This window comes from Salvelinus fontinalis, chromosome 30, assembly GCF_029448725.1.
Source record: "Salvelinus fontinalis isolate EN_2023a chromosome 30, ASM2944872v1, whole genome shotgun sequence".
Lineage (NCBI taxonomy): Eukaryota > Metazoa > Chordata > Actinopteri > Salmoniformes > Salmonidae > Salvelinus > Salvelinus fontinalis.
The window spans coordinates 40474152-40501894 of NC_074694.1; the positions used below are offsets into that span (position 1 = coordinate 40474152).

Here is a 27743-nt window from a genome sequence, read left to right on the forward strand (position 1 = left end):
TCTCATAGCCGATTGGTTCAAAGAGGGAACCTAGTTTTCATTCATAAATCAGGTCATTCATTAGGACAAAAGTAGAAGTTCAACCCCTTGAAAGAGGAAATCCACCAATCACCATGTCATTTGGCCCGAGCAAGCGTCTGAAAGCAAGTCTATGTAGTCCAAATCAACACTCAAGTCGGGGAAATAATTGACTACACCCTTGCTTTTTTGGGCATTTCCGACCCAAGCTGATAACACACTCATCAAGCTTTCAGTTTGATTATAGTTGACTCTTATAAGCAAGAGTTATTTAGTTGCCCTCCAAATAAAGTGTGACCCATTATTATTTCCATAAATCCTATATAAAGCCATTTATACACAACAAATCACATTTTATAACTATAAGAGCAGTCGAGACGCGACATTTGTTAATTTTCACAGTTCCATTTCCTCTCGCGCCGTTCGTGTAAATATGAAGTATAAGCTACTTGTTTTTGTAAGAAAAGCCTATTTTTATAAGTGCATGGTCCTATAAAAACACAATTTACTGGTTTGCATGTCGATTTTACAAATGAAAATCCAACATCGTTAGGTAACACTTCATTTGGATAGTCCATCTGTAGATGCTCTACAGACTATCTTCATTCTATCAGTAACATTTCAACTAACTATCTACTAACCCTAACCCTAGCTCTGACTCTGACCATAACCTTAACCTTTATACTAACCCTTATTCCAAACCTAACCGTAACTTTAGCAAGCAGTTGCTTATCAACAGATAGTATGTTAGTATGATCCAGACTATCCAAATAAAGTGTGACCCATTATTATTTCCATAAATCCTATATAAAGCCATTTATACACAACAAATCACATTTTATAACTATAAGAGCAAAGAAGAGGCACATTGCATAGGCTTACTTGTTGAGAGAATTGTGTGCGGTATCTGACGACTGTGCGAGATCTATCACGAACCAGCAGTAAAGGGTTTTGTCTAGAAGGGATACAGCTTTTGTAAAAAATAACATTTTCGTTGCAGGTTTAGGAGGATTTACCCAGCAGGTTAGGAGAATTGGGTTAAGGTTATGAAAAGGCTTAGGGTTAGCTAAAATGCGCCCTCTCCCAAAAATAAGACTTTCGATGGCAATTTGACAAAGTTGTATTACATCTAGAGATGGCCGTTGTAAAGGGGGCAGCAGCTCCTTGAGTAATAGCTCGCAGGTCGCTTCCCTCTGCATTTTTAGTGAATGGAGCTCATTATGTATGCAGCTTTCTCGCAGCTCCATTCACAACTATCGCTCCTCTTGTCCCTCTTCCCTCTCTCCCTGCAGGCTGCGTGGATATCATTCAACTCAGCCTAAATGACCACAAACGGTTAACGGATGGATTATAAAATGGATGGATATTTGGACCAGCAAGTGCCTTACACTTTAGCAAATGTACGTATGGATAAAGTAATGTATTTGTAAATGCTGTGCTCAGTTTTTAGGACTTGGCTACCGGGCTTTCTCTCTGATCGCCCTTTGCCTGAGATTTGTCTGAAGCAATTGTGTGCGCGAAGAAAACTATTTTCATTCGCTTCTAAACTATCAAAAGTTCTGCACAATTGTTTTACTACATAAACTAAATGAGAGCTTTTATTTTACCCTGCTCATTAACACATTGCTTGTCTCTAGACAGGACATGTTAACGGTGTCACCTAGCAAATGGGTTAACAATTTGAGAGGGCAAATGGAACGATAGAGCGCGTTTGTGTTGCAACACTGTTGCAGTTTACGGCGACAAGCTGCGTTGGTTTTCTGTTGTGGTTGTATTGGGTTGATAATAGGTTATATGAGAGTAATTCTCAATGGTATTTGAAGGGACAATATTTGTTCAGTCTGGAATGGTAACAAAAAAAGAAACGCTGAAAGTTACAACTCTATAATAATAATTAGGATACTACTACTAATAAAAAGAATAGGAGAATTCCATCCTTTTTTAATATCCTTTTTATAATGTAATATGTGATTATTTTGGTATTGATTGCCATATTGACTAATTAACTAAACCAATTAGTGACAGTGGGACTGTTCTAGGTAGCTTATGACATCAAAGGTAGACTACATGTCATGTTTGAGTGTATTTCCCACTTCTGTAATATTTCTGATGCTTTGCAGAAGTCACAAGGAAATGGGCCCCTAAATAGACTGTTGATGGCTGCAAAAAGGAAATACATGGACACGGAATTACCCCCTCAGGAATCTGAAGGTAAAGTCAGAACTCCAAAGGAAGCTCTCAATGTTCCCTTTACGTGACACACGTTTACCTCGTCAATGGTCTGCTTACCAAAGCATCATGCAGATGTATGGCTTCTATTTATGGATTGATAAATATGACTTAACTTGCCTAAACTTGATCTAGCCGACATGACCAGACCATCTTGTGAGCACTGCTCTTTGATCTTGTCGTTCTGTGGTAATGATGTTTTTTTTTTCTTCCTCTTTCAGACCTCTTTCAGGATTTAAGCCAACTTCAGGAGACATGGCTCACAGAAGGTGAGACTGACTGTTTGCAGCATTTACTTAAATTCGTTTATTTTTTATTAATTGCTATGTTTCAGTGAGAGTGACAATGATATATCATATCGCAACAGAGACTAGGGAAAGGTCAACAATATTTTAATGTGTTAGGTAGTATGTTTAAATATGCGTTTGATCTGTTGAACATTAGTGATATCCTGGAGGACCAACCTTGGTCAGACATATTAATATGGAAATGATCCATTACAAAAGGAGTCTATTGATATAGTTGTGAGTGTGTTTGATCTCAATTTCTCAGTTGATGACTGCTAGGTTGATGAGAACACATACCACCACGAAGCAGCAATGGCTTCAAACAACTCTCGATCATGATCGAGGTCTTTTCTCGAGAAGTATATTTATACAAGTATTTATTAAATCCCTACAGACTTATTAATATAGAGTGGGACTGAAAGAATGTACAGTATGATAATTACAATTAATTTGACTATTAGTCATGTGCAGGGACACAACTTTGGTTTTAGAAGTGGGGGGGGAGTTTTTTTTTTTTATTATCTAGTCGAATAAACACTCCAGTCGGATAAAATAAGCACTGTTGCCTCGTTTTGTACCACATTCCAATGCTAAAACTGGGGGAGAAAAAAATGCAATTCCAGAATGTGGGGGACCCGTCCCCGGTGAAAGTTGCACCCCTGGTCATCTGTACCAAATATTTAGTTGACATCAGGAAAGGCCTATTTTACTTTACTGCGGTGATATTCAAACTTTTTAAACACAATTTTTTCGACCAGAATTTTTGGGGATACCATTTTTTCCCACAGGAACTTCTCGCAACCACACCTCACCCTAAATCTAACTTCATAACCTTTAAATCGGTAAATTTCCATTTTTAAATAACTTTAATTTAATTGCATTTTCATCTCTTATCAAAATGAAAAGAAACCAATGAATACTCAATAAAATTATATTTTTCAAATTATCTTTTTGAAAAACGTTTGTATATTGTCCCATTCAATAATCTGTACTCTTCATTTTTTGTTCCCCAAAAAAATATTAAATATATTATTATTTACCCACTAGGGGTCGTAACCCCGACTTTGAATACCACCGCTTTAGTGAGCGTTAGACACACAGTACACGGTGGAGTAGCAAAACGTAGTTTCAGTAAAAATGTAGGCAATAAAACAAGAACCGTTTCACTTTAAGAGGTGAAGAAAGGCTCGGGGAGTTAAAGCATTATGTTGCAATTCACGTGGTCATTAGTGATATGTTACGACAGAAACATTTCCTTGGTGAACATAGACAGGACATGATCAACTGTAAACATTCCCTATTTTGGCCATGTTGGCATGTAGTGTCCTTGCGTGCCAATAAGCCCAGCCAATGCAAACAAACAGCATGTTAGGCCCGTGTCACTAAAAGCACATAACGATGAAATTGACCTAGGCAGGCATCCGCAATTGTCATTAGTGTGGAGTTTAAAGGTACGATATGACGTGCGCTCTAAAGAAGCAATTATATGTTAGGACGGGACAACAGCACTAAGGAATGACTCACGCATGTTTGGTAATGTTTGGTAAATCTGGGGCCCAGAAATGGAAGGGCAATATGTAACACTTAAACAACCTCTAAACAAGAAATGAAACCTGCTACAAAATGCCTGCCATCTTGAACCAGCCAAATTGATATCCTGTGATTTGTAGCAGACTTGGGTCAAATACACATGTATGTCAAATGCTTTCAAATACTTGAGCTTCAGTTGATTTTCTTTGTGTAATGGAGCCAATAGAAAAGTCCCAAAGGTGCAAACTCCAAGCTGAATCAAGTGCACCTCAAATCCTTTCAGACCCGAGACTGGTTTACAGTATACATGATGTACATAACAAAACAACCAGATAACTTATGTAACATTCTTTTGTTTGGCTCAAGAGGGTATCTTATTGCCTTAAATGAAAAGCAAAAAGTTAATGTCCATAAGTACATGTACAGGAGTCTTCAATTGCCAGTGCTGTGTTCATTGTAAAAGAGTAGTGGGTACACTAGTGATTACATGGGAGGTACTTCCAGACTGTTGTTGTGAGGAAAGGGGATTTCTAAAGTTATGCATTTTTTGCATGACTATCCCGAGACACAGCTTATCTGCTTATCTTGAAGTAACCATTTTTTCATGGTAGAGGACAGTTCACAGTAGCATCCTTAGTATTGACCATGAGTCACACAAGACCAAAATCTATAACCAGATCCTGTGAGAAGTCAAGTATTATCGACACAAACTACTTTAAGGAAGTTGTTGTGGATGCTTGAGTTGAGCTATACCTTTTTCACACTACTGAGCCGAGCTGTACTGTATTGGCCTGGTTACGCATTCACCATAATTGCTGGAACTGTGCTGGAAAGGCCAATGTGAAAAGAAAATACCCGAGCCAACACAGTACAGTTCGGGTCGGCACGCTAGCGTGAAAAGGCTTCAAGTCATTCAAATGGGCCTCCCTCTTATGAAAAATGATTGTTTAAGATGCCCAGCAAACAATGCTCTCTTTGTATCTCGGCCTCGGCACCTATTCTCATGCAGCGTCAAACTGGCAAGTTCACACCGCCACGCTCCACAGACAAAGACAGAGCCAACGCCAATAAAAGGGCCAACAATGAGAACCACCCCAAAGTCTGGTCCCTTTGATGGACATTTTATTTGTATTTAGTCAGCCATAAAGGTAACATCCATAGCAGAGCAGTAAATATGGGGTTCTGTTGTACTGCATCAACAGATTGCCAAGAGGAGGACTTGCTGGGCTATAGAGAGAATTAAAAAGCCGAGCTGCCTGGGTGGAAGTCAGTGGCGTAACTATCAAGGTGTTATTTAACCCTAAATAGTAGCTTGTTTTTGAGCTGTTCTGGCAGAACCCCTCTGTCCTGTTGCATTAATTAGAGGCCTATCATTGTGACTGATTGTGGTTGCAAGGGATTCACCAACATTGTAAAAACTCGATAGCTGGAGGGAGTTTTCTGCTAGAGAGTGTGGAAGAAATAGAGGAGACAGGAAGGTTACGAGAGAGAGAGAGTGTTCAGGAGCTTGTCACATCTTGTCATTGGCGTTTATGACAGAGTTCTATGCTCCTCCCAAGATCTCCCATTGAGGAAAAAAAAAGTAATTCAAGGTGCCTGAAAACAACAAAAAAAGGAAATGTGTCTGCGCTCATATAAACACATTGTCTGTCTTGTGCTGACTTGCATCTCAAAGCCTTTGACGAGGTGTTCCTGGAAGCAAATCGGATACACACACGCGCACGCGTTCACACACACACACACACACTCTCCCTCTGTCTCCCTAAGCACAGGGTTGTGCTCTTGTCTACGAGCCAGTCGCACTGACGCTCAGATATCCTTAATGCTTTCTTCTCTTCCTTTTTCTTAGCTCGATCCAACGTGTTCCCATTTTAGACACGTTGAAACTGGTGGAAACGATTTATTGTTTGATCTGGTGGACTAAATATTGGCCTCTGCTCTTTCTCATGAAGCAGCTTTATCCTTCACCTTAGGGCAAAAGTTAAAAGGGGGTAATAGTGTTACCGTATAGGAACAGGACGCAGCATTATATAAGAAATCAATGTCATTTATCTGAACATGCTCCAAGACGCCGTCATCCGGTTTCCTCCTCACAGGAAGCGTGGCGGAAATACGTGAAAGTGGATTTGAATTTCTCATTTCCTCTTTTCGCTCCGTTTTCAATGCTTTGTTTTGTGGTCTGTTAGCTGAAGTGAGAGAGGGGGCCTTTTGGCTAGGTTTGGGTCTTTAACTTGGCTGGGTGATGTCACAGGCGCTGGCACTTACTAACTTTCTCTTTGTGGGTTCTATGAAGTTGCCCTTGCTCTGTTTAAGGAAAAAAGCCAAGTGTTTATTTGGTTATGCCAAATTTGAGTTTCAATTTGAGAGACTTTTTAATGTTAGTAAATTAAACTTCAGTTTTGGTTTCCTATAATACTATACAATTTCACTTTCCATATTCTCATTATCTTAAACCATTTTAGAGTGGAGAGGGGACATGTGCTTCCCATGTGGTGGCATTTTGTTTTCGTTCGAAACCATCAACTTTTCCTAAGAATTGACGTGCACCATTACGTAAGTGCAAGACCAAAGCAATTAAAAGGCTTATGAAAAAGCAGGAACCTTTCAAATTGGAGTCATGCCTGTTGTAAAGGTTTCTAGACCTGGCTGCAGGCGAGGTTTAGGCCATTCAGCCACGGGTAGCGAATCAGATGCCAGTGTGCTCATGGGTAAATTTGACCTTTTCACCTTTTGGGGCATTGGCAGTCCACTAATCTGGACTTCCTAACCCGTTTGTGTGGTTCAAAGTCCAGTGCTTGGGAGGACAATTGACATCGGAAATGTATTTGGATCTGAGCATCTCAGCAAACAGAAAAGTATAATACTATCAAGCCCTGTTGCACCCGTACATAATGGGCTGGTTTTGCAAAACGACTGCGACAATTCAGTCAGATACGGCCTAGATGGTAGGATAGGGTTAATTTGACTATAATGTCAATAATAAGATTGTAAATTAAACTGACTGCAAGTTACAATCAAGTATGAATACATTAATATTTATTTCACCAGGTCCGGTGTTTCTATAAATGTTGAAGATTTTTGATGTTTTTATGATTGAATTATTCAACAAAACATCACTCATTCACGCTAGTGGCCTTGTGACCAAGATCTAAATAGTGCTAACCTAAACTTGCCCTCAGCTCCCCCTACTTCTCTCTCAATTCCTCGTCCTCCTACCACCTCTAGCTTGACCTTAAGAACAATTTCTCAAAGGCTTCAAAGCAGGTGACGAATTCCAGAACACTTCACTAGCCGCAGAGCATCTAGATTGACCAAGAATGTCCTCTAGCTCCACTAAATGGGTGTAAGACTGTCAGAAGACATCTCATTTCCTTCCTTGTTTAAAAAGCCTGTTTAGTCTCTCTGTGCTCTGTGACGGAAAGAACACAGACACAAGTAAACAACATGCACACATTTTACATGCCGCTGACGTCTTGTCACGATTCACATCAACGAGGGCAAAACATATCTCTGTGGATATTTGGCCAGGATTTACAAAGAGAATACGATTCCAACTGAATGTCTTGAAATGGGATCCGTGGGTGGAGGAAAGCAAGGCTGCTCCACCTCTGAACTGATCCATTAATCACCACTTTCGTTCGATAGCTAGTCTGCGTGAGTGACAGTAACCCTGTCTCCACTGTAAGTGCACCTCTTAAGGCCTTAAATCACCCTGTGCTGCCATCGTTAGGCCTCATGTCAGAGCCAGTGGCATGTGTTCATGGATGCCAAGAAAAGTCACGCCCCCCTCAATAAAATAATAATAATTTATCTTTCTTAATTTTCCTTCAATTTGCAAGAGGCTCTGATCTGGTCTGGTCAAAAGACTATACATTATTGCCACCCGTAGCATTGAATGCAAGGGAAGCCAGCGAGCATTTGGCCAGCCTTGATCATTTAAAAAATAATAGCCAATCACAGTTTAGTTGAATTGAGTGAGCTCAACTGTGAATGGTCCTAGCGTACCAAAAAGAAATGGTGAAAGGAAGCCAGTTTGGATTTGGCTTCCCTCAAATCACATCACATCGAGAGCAATACGTCATTGACAGAAACGACTTGAATTGTTGCATCTGGTGGCTAGCTACTTAGCTAGCTAAAATTGTCCCTCTCCTAAATTAGCCATGGATGGTGATAGGGATTTGGACTTGTGGTTTTACTTAATTCTCCCAGTGGCCAGTGATTATAACGGCAAATCTGATCCAACCATAAATTCATACATTGTGCCCCTGGCTTGAGAGGATGGAAGTTCAATATGTAGCTAGATGCAGAAGCTAATGTTTACTAGCTAACGTTGCCCATAAAAAGGAAGTTAGGCTCGCTAGCGAGCAAACATTTTAGGCAGATAGCCCAGGACAACAAAAAATAAAATTGTGTACTGTATGACAGAATCATAGACCGTTTCGTCAGCATGAAAGAGAGAAGGATGGCATTGGCATTTCTCTACAAATAGGGTGAGTCAACATGTTTTCTCTACTTGCACGCACGCACACACACACACACAGAAATTATAACCATGGACAGCCACATCTTATTTAGCTTAAGTTGATTGGACTAAACTGTTTTTGGTATCTTTTAGTTGTCAATGTATTAGACTAAGCAGAAGTGATTTGATGATGTTGAAATGTTGAAGTTGAAATGGTGCTGGAATAGTGGAGGCAGCTCCTGTTTTCTTTGCGACTTGCTGTAACTCTCCGTGGTTCTAAGTCAATACTTGTTTAGTAGTCCAAAAATGTCGGAAACATGAACTTTCTTGACCATGCTGTAGGTCATGTAACTGTTTGTTACATGCAATATGCTTTGTGGACTTCACCGGACAGAGTTTGCTCTCCGGTTTTGTGATGACACTTAGATCTGGTTGAATTTATTCTTATTGTCTCAGCCTTTAGGCTTATATATCACTGTAGCAAGGCATGTGAACTAACAGGTTATAGAGCAAACAACACAATTATCACGACACATAGGTTGTAAAATTGCTTTTCTTCTGGCTTGGCATCCCCAGGTATTTTACCCACGCACTGCTACTGGGCAGGGCATCGTACTTCATACCAAAATACGTTATCAGAAGGGACCCAGAGTTTTTCCTGGTCAGGTCAGGAGGTCAGGAAAAACTCCTGACACTAATTGAGGTCAGAACAAAAATGAGACAGTCAATAATCACAGTAACGATGCTTGACTGCGGTCAAGGCATAACTGAGGTTAAACCCTGCCAAGGCGCAGCTCGAAAGGTTAACGAATAAATCAGTGTTTGTGCCATCAAGACGTTAAATGCCACATGAAACGAGGAGAGCGAGGTAGCATGTAGCTGTGACTGAGTCCAACAGCTAAGCTTCATTCCTCCCTTGACTATGTGGTATTGATCTGTCGCTCATGGAAAAGTGCTGGCACACTGGAAAGTGTGGAAGTGAACGTTGCTTGGCTGGACCCAGGCAGTGACTCAGGTTTCATGGCCAAGGAAAGAGTCTGACGAGGCCCAGTGCCATGACCGCCAAGGACCATGGGCAGGTTGAGCTGAGCTTCCACGCTGGCAAGGCTGCTGGACAACATGAAGAACTAAGACTGTCTCAGTTAATGGAGAGATGTAGCTAGCATCAGACAGGCTAAGCGCGCATGCTAACGTAGTGCTCACTCGCCTAGAAAGGCTAGCATAGCAGGCTAGCATAGTGCTCACTCTCTCTAGATAAATTGACAGACCACCAAGGCTAGCTACATTATGCTCAACCCATGACATGACTAACGGTTTCTCTTTCTTTTCTGATTTCAGCTCAAGTTCCTGACAGTGATGAGCAGTTTGTTCCTGATTTCCACTCCGAAAACTGTAAGAAAAAAAATGCACGTGTCACTGCTAAGAATTCTGTGTGTGTGCGTGAGGGAGAGAGAGAGAAACTTAGATACGGGGTCAGCGTTGGGTTGTTAAACTGTTCAAGGCTTGGGCGGAGCTACTGTAATTGTCAAAGTTACAGTAATCTTTGGCTGGGAAACAAAGCATTTCCAAGACAAATACTTAATACGACCGACTCATCAGGTGTGAATTTGGATGCTACTATTGTCCTCCTCCATCCATTTGCATAGTTATGAAAGCTGAATGGATCGACCCAGGAAACCAGTAAAAGATCATTCAGAGTCCAGGTACAAAGATTCCCTTTTGTGTATGTCTGAGGTGTAAGAGGGGAAAGCAAATTCCTGTACTACACAACTTCATGGCTAGTATTTGAATGGTTTTCCCTTTTTGTTGTGTTCCTAGACAATGGTGATTCAGGATCTGTAGGGGAGTGTGCGCTTTACAAACAGCGTCCTCCGTGCCCTTTTCATTTAAAGCCATTCATAGAGTTAGGCCCTTTTTATATTGACGAAAGTTGGAGATTCTCGAGAGGAGATTCTCGAGAGGTATCGAAAATAAATCCTGAGAACGTATACTTATTAATAATGGGATTTAAAGCTGTGAATTGCTCATGTCTCGACCGCTAGCTACCTTCAGGGGTAGCGCACAACCCAGGGCAGTGTAAACAGAATTGTCTCATTGAGTCCAGCATTCCTACAGTAAAAATATTAATAACAGAACAGTGTTTTTGGAACAGCTGAAATGTATAGACATTTTCCTTATATTTGAGAGTTTTTACCTGAAATTGCAGTAACAGCCTGTTACATTCTACATTTGGAGCCGTAGCTTTAAGAAAGATAATCTTGCTTGGCTGCCCTGCACTGAGCCACCTTCCAGGCAAGAAGCCATTTGATCTAGCTATGCAAGCAAGACCTGATCAGCTCCCCAGGAAATGATCAACGTTTTAGTCGCAATTTGTGTTTACCTCATATAATGACTTCCATGATGTTGATCAAATGACGCCTGGTTTGTTCTAAGGCAGGGGTATTCAACCAGGGGTCCCGCAGGGGGTCCGCAAAAAAAAAATTGTTTTTATGAATATATCGATAGCAACAACAGAATAAACAAATGTAGAATTACATACATACAGCAGAAAAGGAGAATATCTTCTTTCTAATGATGTCAACTTCTTTTCTTAACTCCTAATATTGAGCAAATTCCACGGAGTTTCTACTGTCTTTGGTATTACACGTACTGGAATATCTGACATAGGCTTTGAAAAACCACCCACGAACATGCTACCACTGCGGCAAGTGCCGCTGGCTGCTGGTAAGCTTTCTTGACTTGGGACATAAATGTTTGCCAACACATGGCCAAATTTTTGTTTAACAAGCTAAACAGCTGCTCTTATCAAAAACGGGTTTGGAGTTACCTTTCTAGCTAATAGGCTATGTTAAAGTTTACACTTCCTCTTCCAATTATAATGTGGGGAGGTCAGAACAATAAATATATTTACCAAATCTATTCATTTTAAAATGTTGATTACCTCTCTCCTTGTCATTATCATTCTCACCTGAGGATAAGACAAGATGTGAAAATTATTTTTTTGCAAACATATGATGGGGGTCACGGGTTTGCCTGGGGTGGGGGGTTCCCTGGGCAGGAGAAGGTTGAAGACCCCAGTTTTAAGGGAACTTTAATACATTGATATTGTAATGTAGAACTAAGAGCTAGCAATCTAGCTATGGTTCAGCATTCAGCTAACTGGCTAACGTTAGTAGCTAGCCATTATGATGTAGATAGCTAATGAGAATACAGAAATGATTTTGTTTAGTTTGCTTCCAAGCAAGCTCTATACTATACTATGAATGACACTGTATTATAATGTTATTTTATATTCGTATAAGACAGGTAAATGTTCATGTTTGATATGCTAACATTACTAGCTGGTGGTAGCTTAGCTAACTGTGCTATTGTCTTACGTGCTAGGTACATTTAATGTGTGTACGAACAAGAAAATAAACCCTTTAATTGTCTGCACATGCTTGTGAATTGTTGCATTATTCAAGAGTGTAATATGCTCGGGTTGCATTTTTTCTGTACAGCACTTTGAGATATCAGCTGATGTAAGAAGGGCTATATAAATACATTTGATTTGATTTGAAGAGAATAATATGCTAGGGTTGCATTATTTAAGAGTGTAGCTACTATGTTTTAACTAAATGAAAAGTTGCTTGCATTGTTGAATAGTTTGCATGCTTATTGGCTAGTGTCTACTGTGATATTTACGGTAAATTTGGAGCTGAAAAGCAAGAATGTCACATTGCCAGCCACGACGAAAGGTAAAGCAAGGATGTAATGTCATTTGAAAAATCTAAATGCACTGCATAGCCAGAAATATGTGGACACCTGCTCTTCGAACATCTCATTCCAAAATCATGGGCATTAATATGGAGTTGGTCCCACTCTTCTGGGAAGCCTTTCCACTAGATGTTGGAACATTGCTGCAGGGACTTGCTTCCATTCAGCCACAAGAGCATTAGTGAGGTCGGGCACTGATGTTGGGCGATTAGGCCTGGCTCGCTGTCGGCGTTCCAATTCATCCCAAAGGTATTCGATGGGGTGGAGGTCAGGGCTCTGTGCAGGCCAGTCAAGTCATTCCACACCGATCTCGACAAACCAATTTCTGTATGGACCTTGCTTTGTGAACGGGGGCATTGTCATGCTGAAACAGGAAAGGGCCTTCCCCAAACTGTTGCCACAAAGTTGGAAGTACAGAATCGTCTAGAATGGCTTTGTATGCTGTAGCGTTTCCCTCTACTGGAACTAAGAGTCCTAACCCGGACCATGAAAAAGAGCCCCAGACCATTATTCCTCCTCCACCAAACTTTAGTTGGCACTATGCATTTAACCACTTTGCGGCTGAGCCGTTGTTGCTCCTAGACGTTTCCAATTCACAATAACAGCATTTACTGTTGACTGGGGCAGCTCTAGCAGGGCAGAAATTTGACAAACTGACTTGTTGGAAATGTGGCATCCTATGACTGTGCCACGTTGAAAGTCACTGAGCTCTTCAGTATGGACCATACTACTGCCACTACTTGTTTATGGAGATTGTGTGGCTGTGTGATTTTTTACACCTATCAGGACCGGGTGTGGCTGAAATAGCCGAATCCACTGATCTGAAGGGGTGTCCACATCTTTTTGGCCATGTAGTGAATCTTCACCAGTCGGCTCCTCAGACTCTCTTCCAATTTTCGTCAATCTGAATAGGCCCTTATGGGTGAGACCGTTAAAAATGATGAAGAATCGGACATTTGGTATATTTAACAGAAAATTTGATGCAGAATTAACATGGCAATTTCAATGGATAAAGTCTCAATTAAACATGTTTTGAACATAATTTAAACCTGAAAATAAGTCAGAAGTTTTATAGTGTGAAACTTAGCAACGGAGTTCCCCCTGGACCTGCTCAAAACCCATTAGCCCCAGTGACCCATGCCCAGTGAAACATATTGTTCCTGTCTGTGGAGCAACAATGAGGAGGAGGAAGTGGCGTTGAACCATAGGGCACGCAAGGGTCATGTCTACTTAACCCTAGGCTAACCCAGCCAATCACTGCCAGCTTGCTGCCCATGGTTGACCCTGGTATGATCCGTAGGGTCATTGGGGCTTCACTTTGACAGGCAGCTCACTTATATGCAGTAGTCTGAGCAGAGACGGGCTCAGGTTGACAGACAGCACTCCTGCTAGCTCCTGCTGTTCGTACTCAATGGCCAGAACACTCTTTTGGGCTTCTCTATTCAACATGATGTGATGGGAAGCACCAAGTAGACAGGCTGCCATTGACATAAAGATATTCTTCTACGTGTTTGTGGTTGCGACTGGGAGCGAGTCTATTGAAGCCCCCTGCGGGTTAAATGAAAGCCTTGTCTGTTCCCATACCCAGTTATGCATTATTCCATCGAACTCATCACTCTTCAGCCTTGTAATATAGTTCTAAACAGGTGAGTCAGATGTTATGGTAACTCAGAGTACAGGGCGCAAAGCTGGCAAACAAAGTCCCAACATTTTCCGGAGGCCGTATTGAAAAGGCGCCACAGCAAATCAAAAGTTGTTTTCTGAGTCAGGTTGTTACCTGTATGGGTGTGGAAGATAGAGGGAAAGGGAGCGAGAATGACAGAGAGAGCGAGAGGGATGGAGAGAGTAAAAACAGAGCACCAGGCTTTGGGACACTGGAATGCTAGATGAAGGAGATGGGAGGAGGGGGGGGACAATAAGTTATTGTGCAATACCTGCACATCTGGTAAATCTATCTGTTCCCTTCTCCCTCAATAACAGATAACAAGCATGCTCTGTCTGCAGAGTTCCACCGAGGGATGGTTATGTAAACACATGTCCTTTACCTCTGACTTATACTGTGTATTTGATGGAAATTGACCTTCACGCTTTTAATACAGCACATGTGTGTTCCTTAACATATGATTCACTGAATACCGTTATGAAATGAAGTAAATCATAAAGATGGGGATGACTTTCAGCTCGCGATAGTTAAAAAGGAGGGGGGGATGTTGACTTTTAGGGGTTTGACAAATCCCCCTATCTGATCTGTAATGAGGCTGTTGGATACTGACAGGCCCATTTGTTCTCAATGTATCTGGCTGCAGGGAGGGCACTCAGTCGCATGTCAATCAAATCTTCCACACACTGAATGTTTACTTAGTTTCTACTTTTTAAGGTTTTGAGAATTGTCTAAGAGAGAATAAATAAGCCATTGATAAATGTGTTGTTACTGAAATACAAGTTGGGTGGCAAGCAATAGTTCTTTGGGTTCCGTCAGATGGAGAGCAGCCCAACAGACACATCCCATTCATACATTTTCTCCTGAGTGTAAGAGGAAGCGTGTCTCCCCCTCTCCCCATTCATAAAAAAAGTGCCACAGTAGTACGTTACCCCCTTTGTGACCCCCCCCCCGCTCTACGAGTGGATTCTCTGACCCCTCCCTCTTCCTACCTCTGTACAAACTAAGCCGAGTTTTAAATCTGGACACCCCTAACTACCCCTCCCCCCCCCCCCCCCCCCTCTCTCTCTCTCCTTTCCTCCCTTCTACCCTCTCTCTTTCTCTACACATTGAGTGTTCCAAGATGTGAGCTGATCCAGTCATTTCGGAGCTGTGTGGGCCGATTGTTTAGTTTCGGGCCTTGTAGTAATTATATAGGAAGTTGTGGCTGTAGATGCCGTTCCAGTCTTTTAGATAGAAAAGGGGAAACGGAGAGAGAGAGAGAACGGAAAGAGACAGAAAGAGATAGGGAGCGCAGTTGAGTGCGAACGCTCACAGCAGTTTGTCTCATCGGTCGGAAGCGTTCTGCCCCGACATTCATTTTCGACCTTCTCTCTTGTTTGTGTTGTCGTGTTCCCCCTGCTCACTCATTCGTTCAGAGCTGGCCCAATCAGTCGCCATTTGAAGCCGAGGGAGAGTGAATTGGTGAGCCTCTCCCTCTCTTTGCTCTCCTCTCCACTCAAACGAAAATAAATATGCAGCCCAGTGTTCTCAACTTTCCAAAATACAGCTGCTACGCAACAAAGTCTGCAAAAACATCCAGGCGACTGCCAGATATGCATGGGTACCATTCGCCCTGGGAGGACGATTCCTCTTCAATGTGTATGCGTCCATGCGCGCGTGTGGTTATACGAGTGAATAGGTCATTTCTCTCTCCAAACACACATGCATCCTGCCCACCTACACATGGTACGCACACACACACATACACACTACGCACACACACATACACACTCTGCACACACACATCCACACTCTGCACACACACATACACACTCTGCACACACTTCAGCCCCACAGTTTTATGAATGGGCTGGTTGTGAGAGACTGGCCGAAGCAGCACATTGGGTCAAGGAGAGGGAATCTCAATTCATGAATTGGAGGGCCGTTATTCTACTACTAACACTACAAAAAAAGAGGGAGAACAATTGAAATGCTTTATCTCTTTCCATTTGGTTTCTGCTAATGTAATCCTTCAGTTATACATTCTTTACAAAGGACTTAAATATATTTTCCAAACAGTGTTTTATGTCTTCTCGATGTCGGGATTTGAAAGAATCAACAGTTGTTTCCCCTCTTATAATGCACACACTAACATAATACTTTTGCCTCGTAATACTCAATAAAAACTGGCTTCTGTGGATGGAGTAAACGTTGATTCAGACCAGTCCTGCAGACCAGGGACTGTATATGTAGAGATTGAGCCAGCTCTAACGGAGTGCCAGCTCAACCTTCTGGATGGGCAGTAGTGTGTTTTTTATTACAGAAGAGGGGGGGGGGGGGGGCATGTGGAGGGAGCGAAAGGGGGGCTCGAGGCACGGCTGTGCTTTAACATTCTCCACAGCTGGAATGTTTTCTCTTTCTAAGGTGATAGCAGTGGAAAATAAGGGGGAACACATACAGGCAGGGATGAGGCCAGTTAGCTCCACGTTAAGCAATACTACATGACCGACGAGAAACGAGAGCACGTCAGCAAACCACACATGGCATCACAAAATAGCACCAGCGTTAATTGGTGATGCCATAGTTTTTGCCAAGACAGGCAACTAGGGCTATCCCTCTATTTTCTCTTCTTGACTGAGTCAGTCATAGCTGGGCCCTGTTCAATAGGTAGAAAACGTTTTGAAAAGAAGTGAAACTGGGACCTGTACCTGAACTTAAGAACACCAATAAGAACACAGATCTTCTCTGTGTCTTACTAAAACATGACCCTGGTTTGCTCATTGTTTACAACCGCCACATGTGACTTTAAGACGGGATGGATGATGGCTGAGGCTGTGGTCTTGCTATAGTGACTTGCTGACAGAGGACAGGACGTGTGTGTGGAGTGAACCTAGTAGAGCTGTATTGATCCTAAAGATTCCCCAGACGGGGGAGGAAGAGAGGGAGGCGGAGGGATAGATGAACGGATAAAGTATGGATAAATCAGGAAAGGGGAGAGAGAGAGAGAGGAAGAAATAGAGAGATTGAAGGGAGCGATAGGGCGAGAGGATCTGTGGATGTGGCATGTGCTCTGATAATTACAGGGAGGTGTCCGGCCAGGCTTTTTACTAGGACTTGATGGGAACAGTGCAGCACGTGTTATCTATCTCCAGTCACGATAAGCCTGGTCTGCCCCCATATCTCCTCCCCTCCCTCCCCCATCCCATCCCTCCCTCCTACACTTCAGCACTAGATGGATATCAGCCAGGTCAGTGGGAGCTCATTATATCATTTCAGTAATGGCAGGGGGGGCGGGAATCGATCGGCACATTAAACATTAAGAGGGGGCAGCTATATTGGGGACTGAGGGATTGAGAGTGAAGAGTCAATATTGTGCCACATTAATCACACCCCTTGCTTTCTGCGATGGAACGACCCACTCGCTGCCCATGTCCTGGGATGGGGATGTATTGTATTGTGTCCACTAAACAGCAATGGGGGAGAAAGATTTATAGACCGTCAATGGCCATTCATAGAATACCACCGCAACGCACTGGGGATGAAATGGACAATGGATGAAGTGTGATTAATCTAAATGTTTAAAGAGATACAGGTCATGTTTTTTGTCAATAGGAAGGCAATGGCCAACTTTGATCCAACTTAGATTTCAGTGCAGCCGCGTAAACTTTGATTCGGTATCACTGTACATGTTGTTGTTTACCATGCTATTATCCACAACACGTCCTGTGTCAGTGCTAATCGCTATTAGGTTCATTCATCGAGAAGAGGCGAAGTAGGGTCGGGATCATTCTGGTGGAAGAGCTGCCTTTTCTAAATCCTGTGTCCACGCCTCCGTGTCTTGAACACAGGATGGACATGACAGTCACATGCACACACACATTCTGATTCACGGTAACGTCTCTTCACTGGCTACTCCTGAACTGTTCTAGCTTCTCATGCAGGTCCTACAGGCCTGTTGTCCTAAGGCTATGTACAGTATGCTACAGTCATTGGTGGGTGACATCATTTCATTTAACATATTAAGCACACGGGATATGAAAAGGGAATTTCCACGGTCAAAAAAAGTCAACCTGACAAAATGTTCAAATTATCTAGAAGTAAGAAGTGAAACTTGGATGATGGGACGTGTGACACTCCATACTCTGGTCACATGTACTGAGTTTCATTCAAGTCCGCCACATCCTCTTACCCAACACAACCTCAAGCTAATATGAAACCAAAATACATCGGACACTTCCGTTTATCTTAAAGCGTCTTGATATCTCTCACATAGTTAATCGGTTTTGAAGCAGCAAAGCCAAGGGAGAAAAAGGGACCTGCCACGTCGCTTCACCTTCCATTTGCTTCCTGTTGATACTACAGTACTGTCTATCTATCGTGTCTCATTTGGCAGGTATCTGACAACAATGCTTTATATATTCAAGGAAGTCAAGTATTAAAAACAATATCCGATCAGAAAGGGGGACCCGTAAATCAGATAGGAGAAACGAATGGTTAAATGGACCAAGCGTTGGCTTTTAAAGATGCCGAGTTGTCAGTTCGCCCATCGCTCTCTCTGCTCTTTCTGATTGTGCATTGACCTGAGAAGCACACATGTCCAGCACATGTTTCCATGTGCCAGTGGCATAGCTGCTGGATTGTCTCTCTAGTCTCAATGATGTGGAACACATTGAATCGTCGTCGTTGACTCGCCATTCCACTGGATTTTCCACTGATGCACTATTACACTGAACAAAAATATAAACGCAACATGTAAAGTGTTGGTCCCATGTTTCATGAGCTGAAATAAAAGATCCCAGAAATGTTCCATACGCACAAATTTCTCTCAAATTTTGTGCACAAATTTGTTTACATCCCTGTTAGTGACCATTTCTACTTTGCCAAGATAATCCATCCACCTGACAGGTGTGGCATATCAAGAAGCTGATTAAACAACATGATCATTACACAGATGCACCTTGTTCTGGGGACAATAACAGGCCAATCTGAAATGTGCAGTTTTGTCACACAACACAAGGACACAGATGTTTCAAGTTTTAAGGGAGAGTGCAATTGGTATGCTGACCGCAGGAATGTCCACCAGAGCTGTTGCCAGAAAACTGAATGTTGATTTCTCTACCATAAGCCGCTTCCAATGTTGTTTTAGAGAATTTGGCAGTACGTCCAACTGGTCTCACAACCGCAGACCACGTGTATGGCGTCGTGTGGGCGAGAGGTTTGGTGATGTCAGCGTTGTGAACAGAGTGCCCCATGGTGGCGGTGGGGTCATAGTATGGGCAGGCATAAGCTACGGACAATGCACACAATTGAATCTTATCGATGGCAATTTGAATGCTCAGAGATACCATGACGAGATCCTGAGGCCCATTCGTGCCATTCATCCTCTGCCATCACCACATGTTTCAGCTTGATAATGCACACCCCGATGTTGCAAGGATCTGTACACAATTCCTGGAAGCTGAACATGTCCAAGGTCTTCCATGGCTTGCATACTCACCAGACATATTGAGCATGTTTGGGATGCTCTGGATTGATGTGTACAACAGTATGTTCCACTTCCCGCCATTATCCATCAACTTCGCACAGCCATTGAAGAGGAGTGGGACAACAATCCACAGGCCACAATCAACAGCCTGATCAACTCTATGCGAAATAAATGTGTTGCGCTGAATGAGGCAAATGGTAGTCACACCAGATATGACTGGTTTTCTGATCCACAACCCTATTTTTCTTTTAAAAGGTATCTGTAACCAACAGATGCTTATCTGTATTCCCAGTCATATGCAATCCATAGATTAGGGCCTAATGAATGTATTTCTGTAACAGCAGTCGTCCTCTTCTTCCTCTGAAGAGGTGTAACAAGGATCAGACCAATACGCAGCGTGGTAAGTGCTCATGATGATTTATTAAAATGGAACACTGAAATACAAAAACAATAAACGATGTACAGAAAACCGAAACAGTACCGTGTGGTGAAAAAACACTAACACGGAAACAAACACCCACAAACCAACAGTGAAACCTAGGCTACCTAAGTATGATTCTCAACCAGAGACAACTAACGACACCTGCCTCTGATTGAGAATCATACTAGGCCGAAACAGAAACCTAAACATAGAAACACAAAACATAGACTGCCCACCCCAACTCACGCCCTGACCATACAAAATAAAGACAAAACAAAGGAAAATAAAGGTCAGAACGTGACAATTTCAATTGACCGATTTACTTATATAAACTGTATCTCAGTCAAATCTTTGAAATTGTTGCATGTTGCGATTATATTTTTGTTCAGTATACATTATACATACAGTACTTTCAATATGTGGGCCAACATACTTGGAATGAAAATGTCAGCATTTAAATTTCACCTAAATGTTTACAGTGAGTGAAATTGAATGCCATTATTCTGTACTTGATAGGGTTGAAAGTTACAGCAGTGGCAACAAGCCCTGTTGAAAATAAGAATCACTTCAACAGAAAAGGTGCCAGAATTAGTTGTAGGTGAAGCAGCATGTGTTGATATATTTGACCTTTGCCATCATATCATACCGTATACACCTATTGTTGAGCCGGTCCACAGAGTCAGACAGAGGAATGCTATATAACATATCTCAGAAAACAATTTAGTTCCCTTCAAAACCTTTCGAGCCATTGTGATATTATAATTCTTGTTGTTTTTATGGATCTGTCATCGTTGGGATCAATTGGCCGGTGGGGGACCAGGTCTCTCTCTCTCTCTCTCTGGCTTTTTAGAAAGAGTAATACTAATGCAAGAAATGCTATATCATTAACATTCAAGGAAAAGTCCTGTGACAGTTGAAATACACCCCCATTCATTCTCATGATTTACCTATGGCAGTAGTTTGCAATACTATTCACCCTATTTGACATTGCAACCCCTCCCCCACCTCGCAGGCCAAACATTTTAGTGGCCCCCCCTCTTGACGTATGTTTTAAAGTAAATATCCTGCAATTCTACACAATTCTCTAAAATGGCTAATTGAGTGACTTCCAGTGACTGACATTGCTGACTGCTGGTGCACAACCAAATTTCGAACTTGTGTATTCTACTATTCTAACTCTCAACAGTAAGTTGAGACCCTGACTGAGTTTTGGGGGGGGGGGGCCCTTGCGGCCTGGGGACCTAAGCGACCGCTTATGTCGCTTATGCCTGGAACCGGCCCTGAACCAGAATGATAAGTCACTTAGAAGCTCACTAGCTGGCTGGCGGGTACAGAAGCTGTCACGGCCTGCAGACTTCCAGAGACTTCCCATCCCAGAGATAAACACCCCAATGTAAAGTTCTCCAGATCCTCTCTCATTGAGTTCAGGTTTAAATTCCCCTAGAGGAGAACCTTTAATGGTAGGAAATGCTCTGTATAAAATAAACTGAGAAGTTTACACGGGAGGGGAGTTTCCTACCTGGCATTCAAACCTGGTTGCCACTTGTTTGATCATTGCCATTAGCTACCAAGCTATGATTGGAATCCTGAACAAACTGAAGATCACAAGAGTATAGTGAGACGAGATACATACCCTATTTCTTTTATTCTTTCTTGATACTTTACGTTTTCAACTTTAAGTCTCTTGATGATGCAACACTCTTAACCCTGAATTCCTCTTTGCGTTACACAATGTAGTAGCATGGCTGTGACAAGGTATTTCTTTAGCACTTCCTGTCTTAAGCCTCAGAGGAATGTCCCATTTCAGACGTGCTTCTGGCGGCTCCTCAGTCCTGAGGAGTTCCTACTACTACCCCCATGTGTTCCAGCTGAGGACCCTTTTGTGTGGGCGGGGAGGGGGGGGTGGAGTTTTGAAGGGGTTGGAGGTCTCCGGTCCTGACATTTTGTTTGCGGTGGGTGTTGACTGAATACAGCCCCCCTTCCATAATAATCCTGCCACTTCCTGAAGCACTCAACCATGACCATCACCTTTCACCCTGCATCCTCCCCCAAAGCTTCACCATTTACATATGTAAAGTCCGCCTGCTCCTCCCTCCACCCCCCATCCCCAACCTGGGTCATCCTGCCTATAGGGGTGGTCAGAATGGGAGTGAATGGTGAGACACCAGAGAAAGCATCAATCGAAAGATTCAAACGATTCAAACGTTCAACTTTCATCACAAGAAGAATACTTTCCACATGCCCTATAGCCCTACTCCGTATATTTTGTGGGGAGAATAAGACAAGCGCATCAGCAGTGAACGTCTCTAAAGTTACCGACCCCTACCTAAGGATGTTGAGATGTTAGGATGTGTTCACATATACGGTACCCCCCCCAACACCCATTTCAAATATTAAGAGAGGAAACACTCATCCCCTCTCTGCTTTAACACTGGGTACCTTATGGGTACAGTATCTGTCCAGAAAGATCTAAACACTTCTCTCGGGTATTATACAGTACATTATGTTTAAGTTCACCACACCCCTTTAGAAAAAACTCATTGAAGTAAAATATGAGGATCTTGGAGAAAAAGGGATGTAACTACTAACAGAGCTGCAGAGAGAGAAACCAGAGTCTGTAAACTGGGGTCAAATGTCCCAAAATGAAACCAACAGGGAAGGGCAATGCTGTCCAAACTGTTTATATGACTGCCACTACTTTATAAACTTTGGGGGCAAATTTGATATAATTTGAACTGGATTAACCTCAATAATATAACTTTTTTCCAAGATTTGCAAAACCGTCATTTGTTAAACCGTTTTGAAACCGCACATTTTAGGAATCAACCTTTTTCTATTTGAAATAAATCATAATTTTTCTGCCGTGTCATTCATTTAAGATACTCTTTGGAGAGGTAGAGTTTCAGAAGTTTTCTGAAAACGGGCAGGGACTCTGCTGTCCTAGCTTCAGGGGGAAGCTGGTGCCACATTTGCAGTGCCAGGCCAGAGAAGATATCAAATACAACTGAAACAATTCATATGCTCAAATGTTGGCATATTTCTATAAGCATCAAGGGACGTAGACTAATCCAATGTCTCCCGTCCTTTGATCCTGGGCTTGATAAATCATTTGATTCATTAGGGCTTCGTTAACGGGGAAGTCAGCCAACTTCTGCTAATTGAGGAAATGTGCCAGACAACAACAGCAGCAATCACACACACTCACAGCCATCCCGTGCTCATTTACAAGAGTAATTCATATTGTAGATCCTGACAGACGAATCTCCACCGATTCACTATTGAACAGTGCTGTGCTTCATTCTCAAACAGCGACCCATGCTCTTGGCTCGATGCTGTTCGGAGCAGTATGCAGGTTTTGAAGTTAAACATGTTCTGAGGGCTGTCCTCAGAAGCGGGGCCACATCAAAAGGCAATATGTCTGCCCCACTTGAGCTGCATTGTGACTGGACTTGTTTACAGTACACACGACACACCATGGATTGTTTGCCATTCATGACTGTGGCACTATGTGAGACAAACACATCCCACACTCTCATAGACGTGTTCGAAAGTCAGTCAGTCATGTGCCGCCCTGGGTATTAAGAGAAGTGAAGAGAGCAGAAGGATTTGGAGGACTGCAATATTAATGTGTCTGTGTGGGAGATCTGGGTAAATACTTTCTAATCCTTTCTGATCGCACTCTAAAGCCAACACTTCCTCACCTGCCCGGGTTTGTCAAGGAGGGGAGACTAAAATAATAGGATTCCCTCTGTTCTACAAGCTGCCTGCCTGCCTGCCTGCCTGCCTGCCTGCCTGCCTGCCTGCCTGCCTGCCTGCCTGCCTGCCTGCCTGCCTGCCTGCCTGCCTGCCTGCCTGCCTGCCTGCCTGCCTGCCTGCCTGCCTGCCTGCCTGCCTGCCTGCCTGCCTGCCTGCCTGCCTGCCTGCCTGCCTGCCTGCCTGCCTGCCTGCCTGCCTGCCTGCCTGCCTGCCTGCCTGCCTGCCTGCCTGCCTGCCTGCCTGCCTGCCTGCCTGCCTGCCTGCCTGCCTGCCTGCCTGCCTGCCTGCCTGCCTGCCTGCCTGCCTGCCTGCCTGCCTGCCTGCCTGCCTGCCTGCCTGCCTGCCTGCCTGCCTGCCTGCCTGCCTGCCTGCCTGCCTGCCTGCCTGCCTGCCTGCCTGCCTGCCTGCCTGCCTGCCTGCCTGCCTGCCTGCCTGCCTGCCTGCCTGCCTGCCTGCCTGCCTGCCTGCCTGCCTGCCTGCCTGCCTGCCTGCCTGCCTGCCTGCCTGCCTGCCTGCCTGCCTGCCTGCCTGCCTGCCTGCCTGCCTGCCTGCCTGCCTGCCTGCCTGCCTGCCTGCCTGCCTGCCTGCCTGCCTGCCTGCCTGCCTGCCTTCCTTCCTTCCTTCCTTCCTTCCTTCCTTCCTTCCTTTCTGTGTGTCGCTTTCTCCCTCTCTTTCTCAGTCTCCTTCATTCTGTCTACATTTCTCCCCGATTGTCTCTTTCTTTTGGCCTCTCCATTCCTCTCTAGCCTTTTCTTCTACTGTGTTGCTCTCTTTGAATAGCTGTAGAAGTCCCTTTCGCCGCCTTTTACAGTCAGTCGCTGCATTTTTTCTCCTCCCTTTTTGTGAATGGGATACAGACAGTATGTAATTACCTGGTGTCGGGTTTCAGCAGGGCCTGTTCTGTCAGCACCACACCCACTGCAGTCACACACACACACACACACACACACACACACACACACACACACACACACACACACACACACACACACACACACACACACACACACACACACACACACACACACACACACACACACACACACACACACAGAGGCCTCCCCAGCTGGAAGTGCACAGCTGCTGCTGTTTACCCTCTCAGGGCCAGAAAAACATCCTGTGCTGTACAGTCGGTGAAAACCTCCCCTCACATAATAAACACAGCCTCGGCACAGTTTGAAGCCCCACTTTTGGTGATTTGTGTGGCCTTTTAGACAAAGGTCCTCACCAAGAAAGGAGCTTGATAGACAGTAGACATCTTAGGTGAAGTTTGGATTGAACATGAAAAAAATATATAGACCGCAGAAAAGAAGCGTCTGGTAAACAGTTTAGAATGTTCGCAAACGAAGAACTCAACCAAGACAAAACATTTTTATCTAGCCATTTCCCTTTGGAGAAGAAAGTTCTTAAACTGAAATACCAAAAAAATGATATAGCATTGTTTGCCAAGGAAATAAAGAATGTATTATGTCTCAGTCGAACATCATGCTGACCAATATGTTACATTGCCTGTTGCTCATCCAAAGACAGTGTCTTGGCCAGTGTCGTGGTTTAGGTTTGGCTTGCCTTTGTGTTGGTACACAGGATGTTATGGCTGGTGTTGTGTCTGGAGGAGAGGACAAAAGTGGGCGAGGACACCAACGGCTTCCAAATGAACTGCAGGAATGTGTGTACGCACATGTGTCTTACGTGTGCTTAGATGTGTCTGTCTGCATCCCTTGTTTTCAATTGACTGTCACCTAAGTGTTCTGGCTCGTATTAGAGATTCCTGTGTGGACAGAAGTATTTGCTCTGCCTTTTGAGCTTGACGACACCACAGAGGGGGAAAGAAAATGATCCATGTGCGCCAACCTCCTTTTCTGCCTCTGTTCTTCTACAGCGGTGGCATTCCACAGCCCGCCAGTCACCATCAAGAAGGAACCACAGAGCCCAGGTTCCGACCCCAGCCAATCCTGTAGCCACAAGCAGACCTTCACCTACCCCAATGGAGAGCAGTGCCTTTACGCCAGGTACCCATGTCAGCACAACAGTGGCAAGAAAAAGTATGTGAACCCTTTGGAATTACCTGGATTTCTGCATAAATTAGTCATACAATTGGATCTGATCTTCATCTTGGTCACAACAACAGACAAACACAGTGTGCATAAACTAATAACACACAAATGATTCAATTTTTCTTGTCTATATTGAACACATCGTTTAAACATTCACAGTGTAGGTTGGAAAAAGTATGTGAACCCCTAGGCTAATGACTTCTCCAAAAGCTAATTGGAGTCAGGAGTCAGCTAACCTGGAGTCCAATCAATGAGACGAGATTGGAGATGTTGGTTAGAGCTGCCTTGCCCTATAAAAAAAAACACTCACAAAATGCGAGTTTGCTATTCACAAGAAGCATTGCCGGATGTGAATCATGCCTCGAACAAAAGAGAACTCAGAAGACCTAAGATGAAGAATTGTTGACTTGCATAAAGCTGGAAAGGGTTACAAAAGCATCTCTAACAGCCTTGATGTTCATCAGGTAAGACAAATTGTCTATAAATGGAGAAGGTTCAGCATTGTTGCTACTCTCCCTAGGAGTGGCTACAAGAGCACAGTGCAGAATGCTCAACGAGGTTAAGTAGAATCCTAGAGTGTCAGCTAAAAAGACTTACAGAAATCTCTGGAACATGCTATTATCTCTGTTGATGAGTCTAAGATACGTAAAACACTAAACAAGAATGGTGTTCATAGGAGAACACCACTGAAGAAGCCACTGCTGTCCAAAAAAAACATTGCTGCACGTCTGAAGTTCGCAAAAGAGCACCTGGATGTTCCACAGCGCTACTGGCAACATATTCTGTGGACAGATTAAACTACAGTTGAGTTGTTTGGAAGGAAGGAACACATGACACTATGTGTGTAGAAAAAAAGGCACAGCACACCAACATCAAAACCTTATCCCAACTGTAAAGTATGGTGGAGGGAGTATCATGGTTTAGGGCTGCAGGGCCTGGACAGCTTGCTATCATCGACGGAAAAATGAATTTCCAAATTTATCAAGACATTTTGCAGGTGAATGGAAGGCTGTCTGCCAATCTGTCTGCCAATTGATGCTCAACAGAAGTTGGGTGATGCAACAGGACACTGCCTCAAAATACAGAAGGAGATCATCAACAGAATGGCTTCAACAGAAGAAAATGTGCCTTCTGGAGTGGCCCAGTCAGTCCTAACCTCAACCCAATTTAAAATGCTGTGGCATGACCTCGAGAGTGGTTCACACGAGACATCCTATGAATATTGCTGAACTGAAACAGTTTTGTAAAGATGAATGGTCCAAAATTCCTGATCCGCATCTACAGAAAACGTTTGGTTGAGTTTATTGCTGCCAAAGGAGGGTCAACCAGTTATTAAATCCAAGGGTTCACATACTTTTCCCACCCTGCACTGTAAACATTTAAATTATGTATTCAATATAGACAAGAAAAATAAAATAATTTGTGTGTTATTAGTTTAAGCACACTATGTTTGTCTATTATTGTGACTTAGATGAAGGTCAGATCAAATTTGATGACCAATTTATGCAAAAATCCAGGTAATTCCAAAGGGTTCACATAGTTTGTCTTGCCACTGTATAGTACACCGCTACTTATGGCCCGTTTACAAACATTTTAGAGTTAGACGGTCCATAGCAAGTCACTAGTCAGCCAATTACAGTCAATTATCGGACATAATTCAGTGCGGCAAAGAGAATGACTAGACCACAAGCTATTGACCACAACGCCAGTAACTACAAAACAGCCGTCCTCCATAAGCCCAGTTTGGCTTACTGACCTGTATTATTAATGCTAGGGCTTTCTACTGATGCCATGGTAGTGCTCATAAACCACATTGGGATTCATAAACCATGTTTGTGTGTATTTTTTCCAGTGCCTACGAGCAGAAGAGGGCTGCAGGACCAAATAAGAGCTCCTGCACCCAAGGGACACCCATGTCCCCCATGCAGCACCATTACTCCCCCAAGCAAGTCGGAGGCGCTGGTGGAAGGCCTGACAACATGGCCTACAACATGAACCACCCTGCCGCCTCCCAGCCACTGCCCAGCCACAACAACTACCCCATGAACCCCAGGTATTACCCCCTGTACTGTACGAAATACTTAAACTTGTGCCAAAAAAGTG

The 27743-nt window shown here is 43.3% G+C and overlaps 1 protein-coding gene across 1 annotated transcript in view; it reads left to right on the forward strand.

Annotated features, from left to right (window-relative positions):
* Positions 1-1229: 1229 nt before the first annotated feature.
* The window catches only part of LOC129829222 (ETS translocation variant 4-like), a 39671-nt gene continuing 13157 nt past the window's right edge, over positions 1230-27743 (forward strand). Inside the window, exons 1-6 of the mRNA XM_055890883.1 lie at positions 1230-1418; positions 2139-2229; positions 2469-2516; positions 9865-9918; positions 25466-25595; positions 27493-27693. Coding sequence (XP_055746858.1) covers positions 1362-1418; positions 2139-2229; positions 2469-2516; positions 9865-9918; positions 25466-25595; positions 27493-27693 — 581 coding nt within the window. The 5' untranslated portion in view covers positions 1230-1361. The remainder of the gene's footprint in view (positions 1419-2138; positions 2230-2468; positions 2517-9864; positions 9919-25465; positions 25596-27492; positions 27694-27743) is intronic.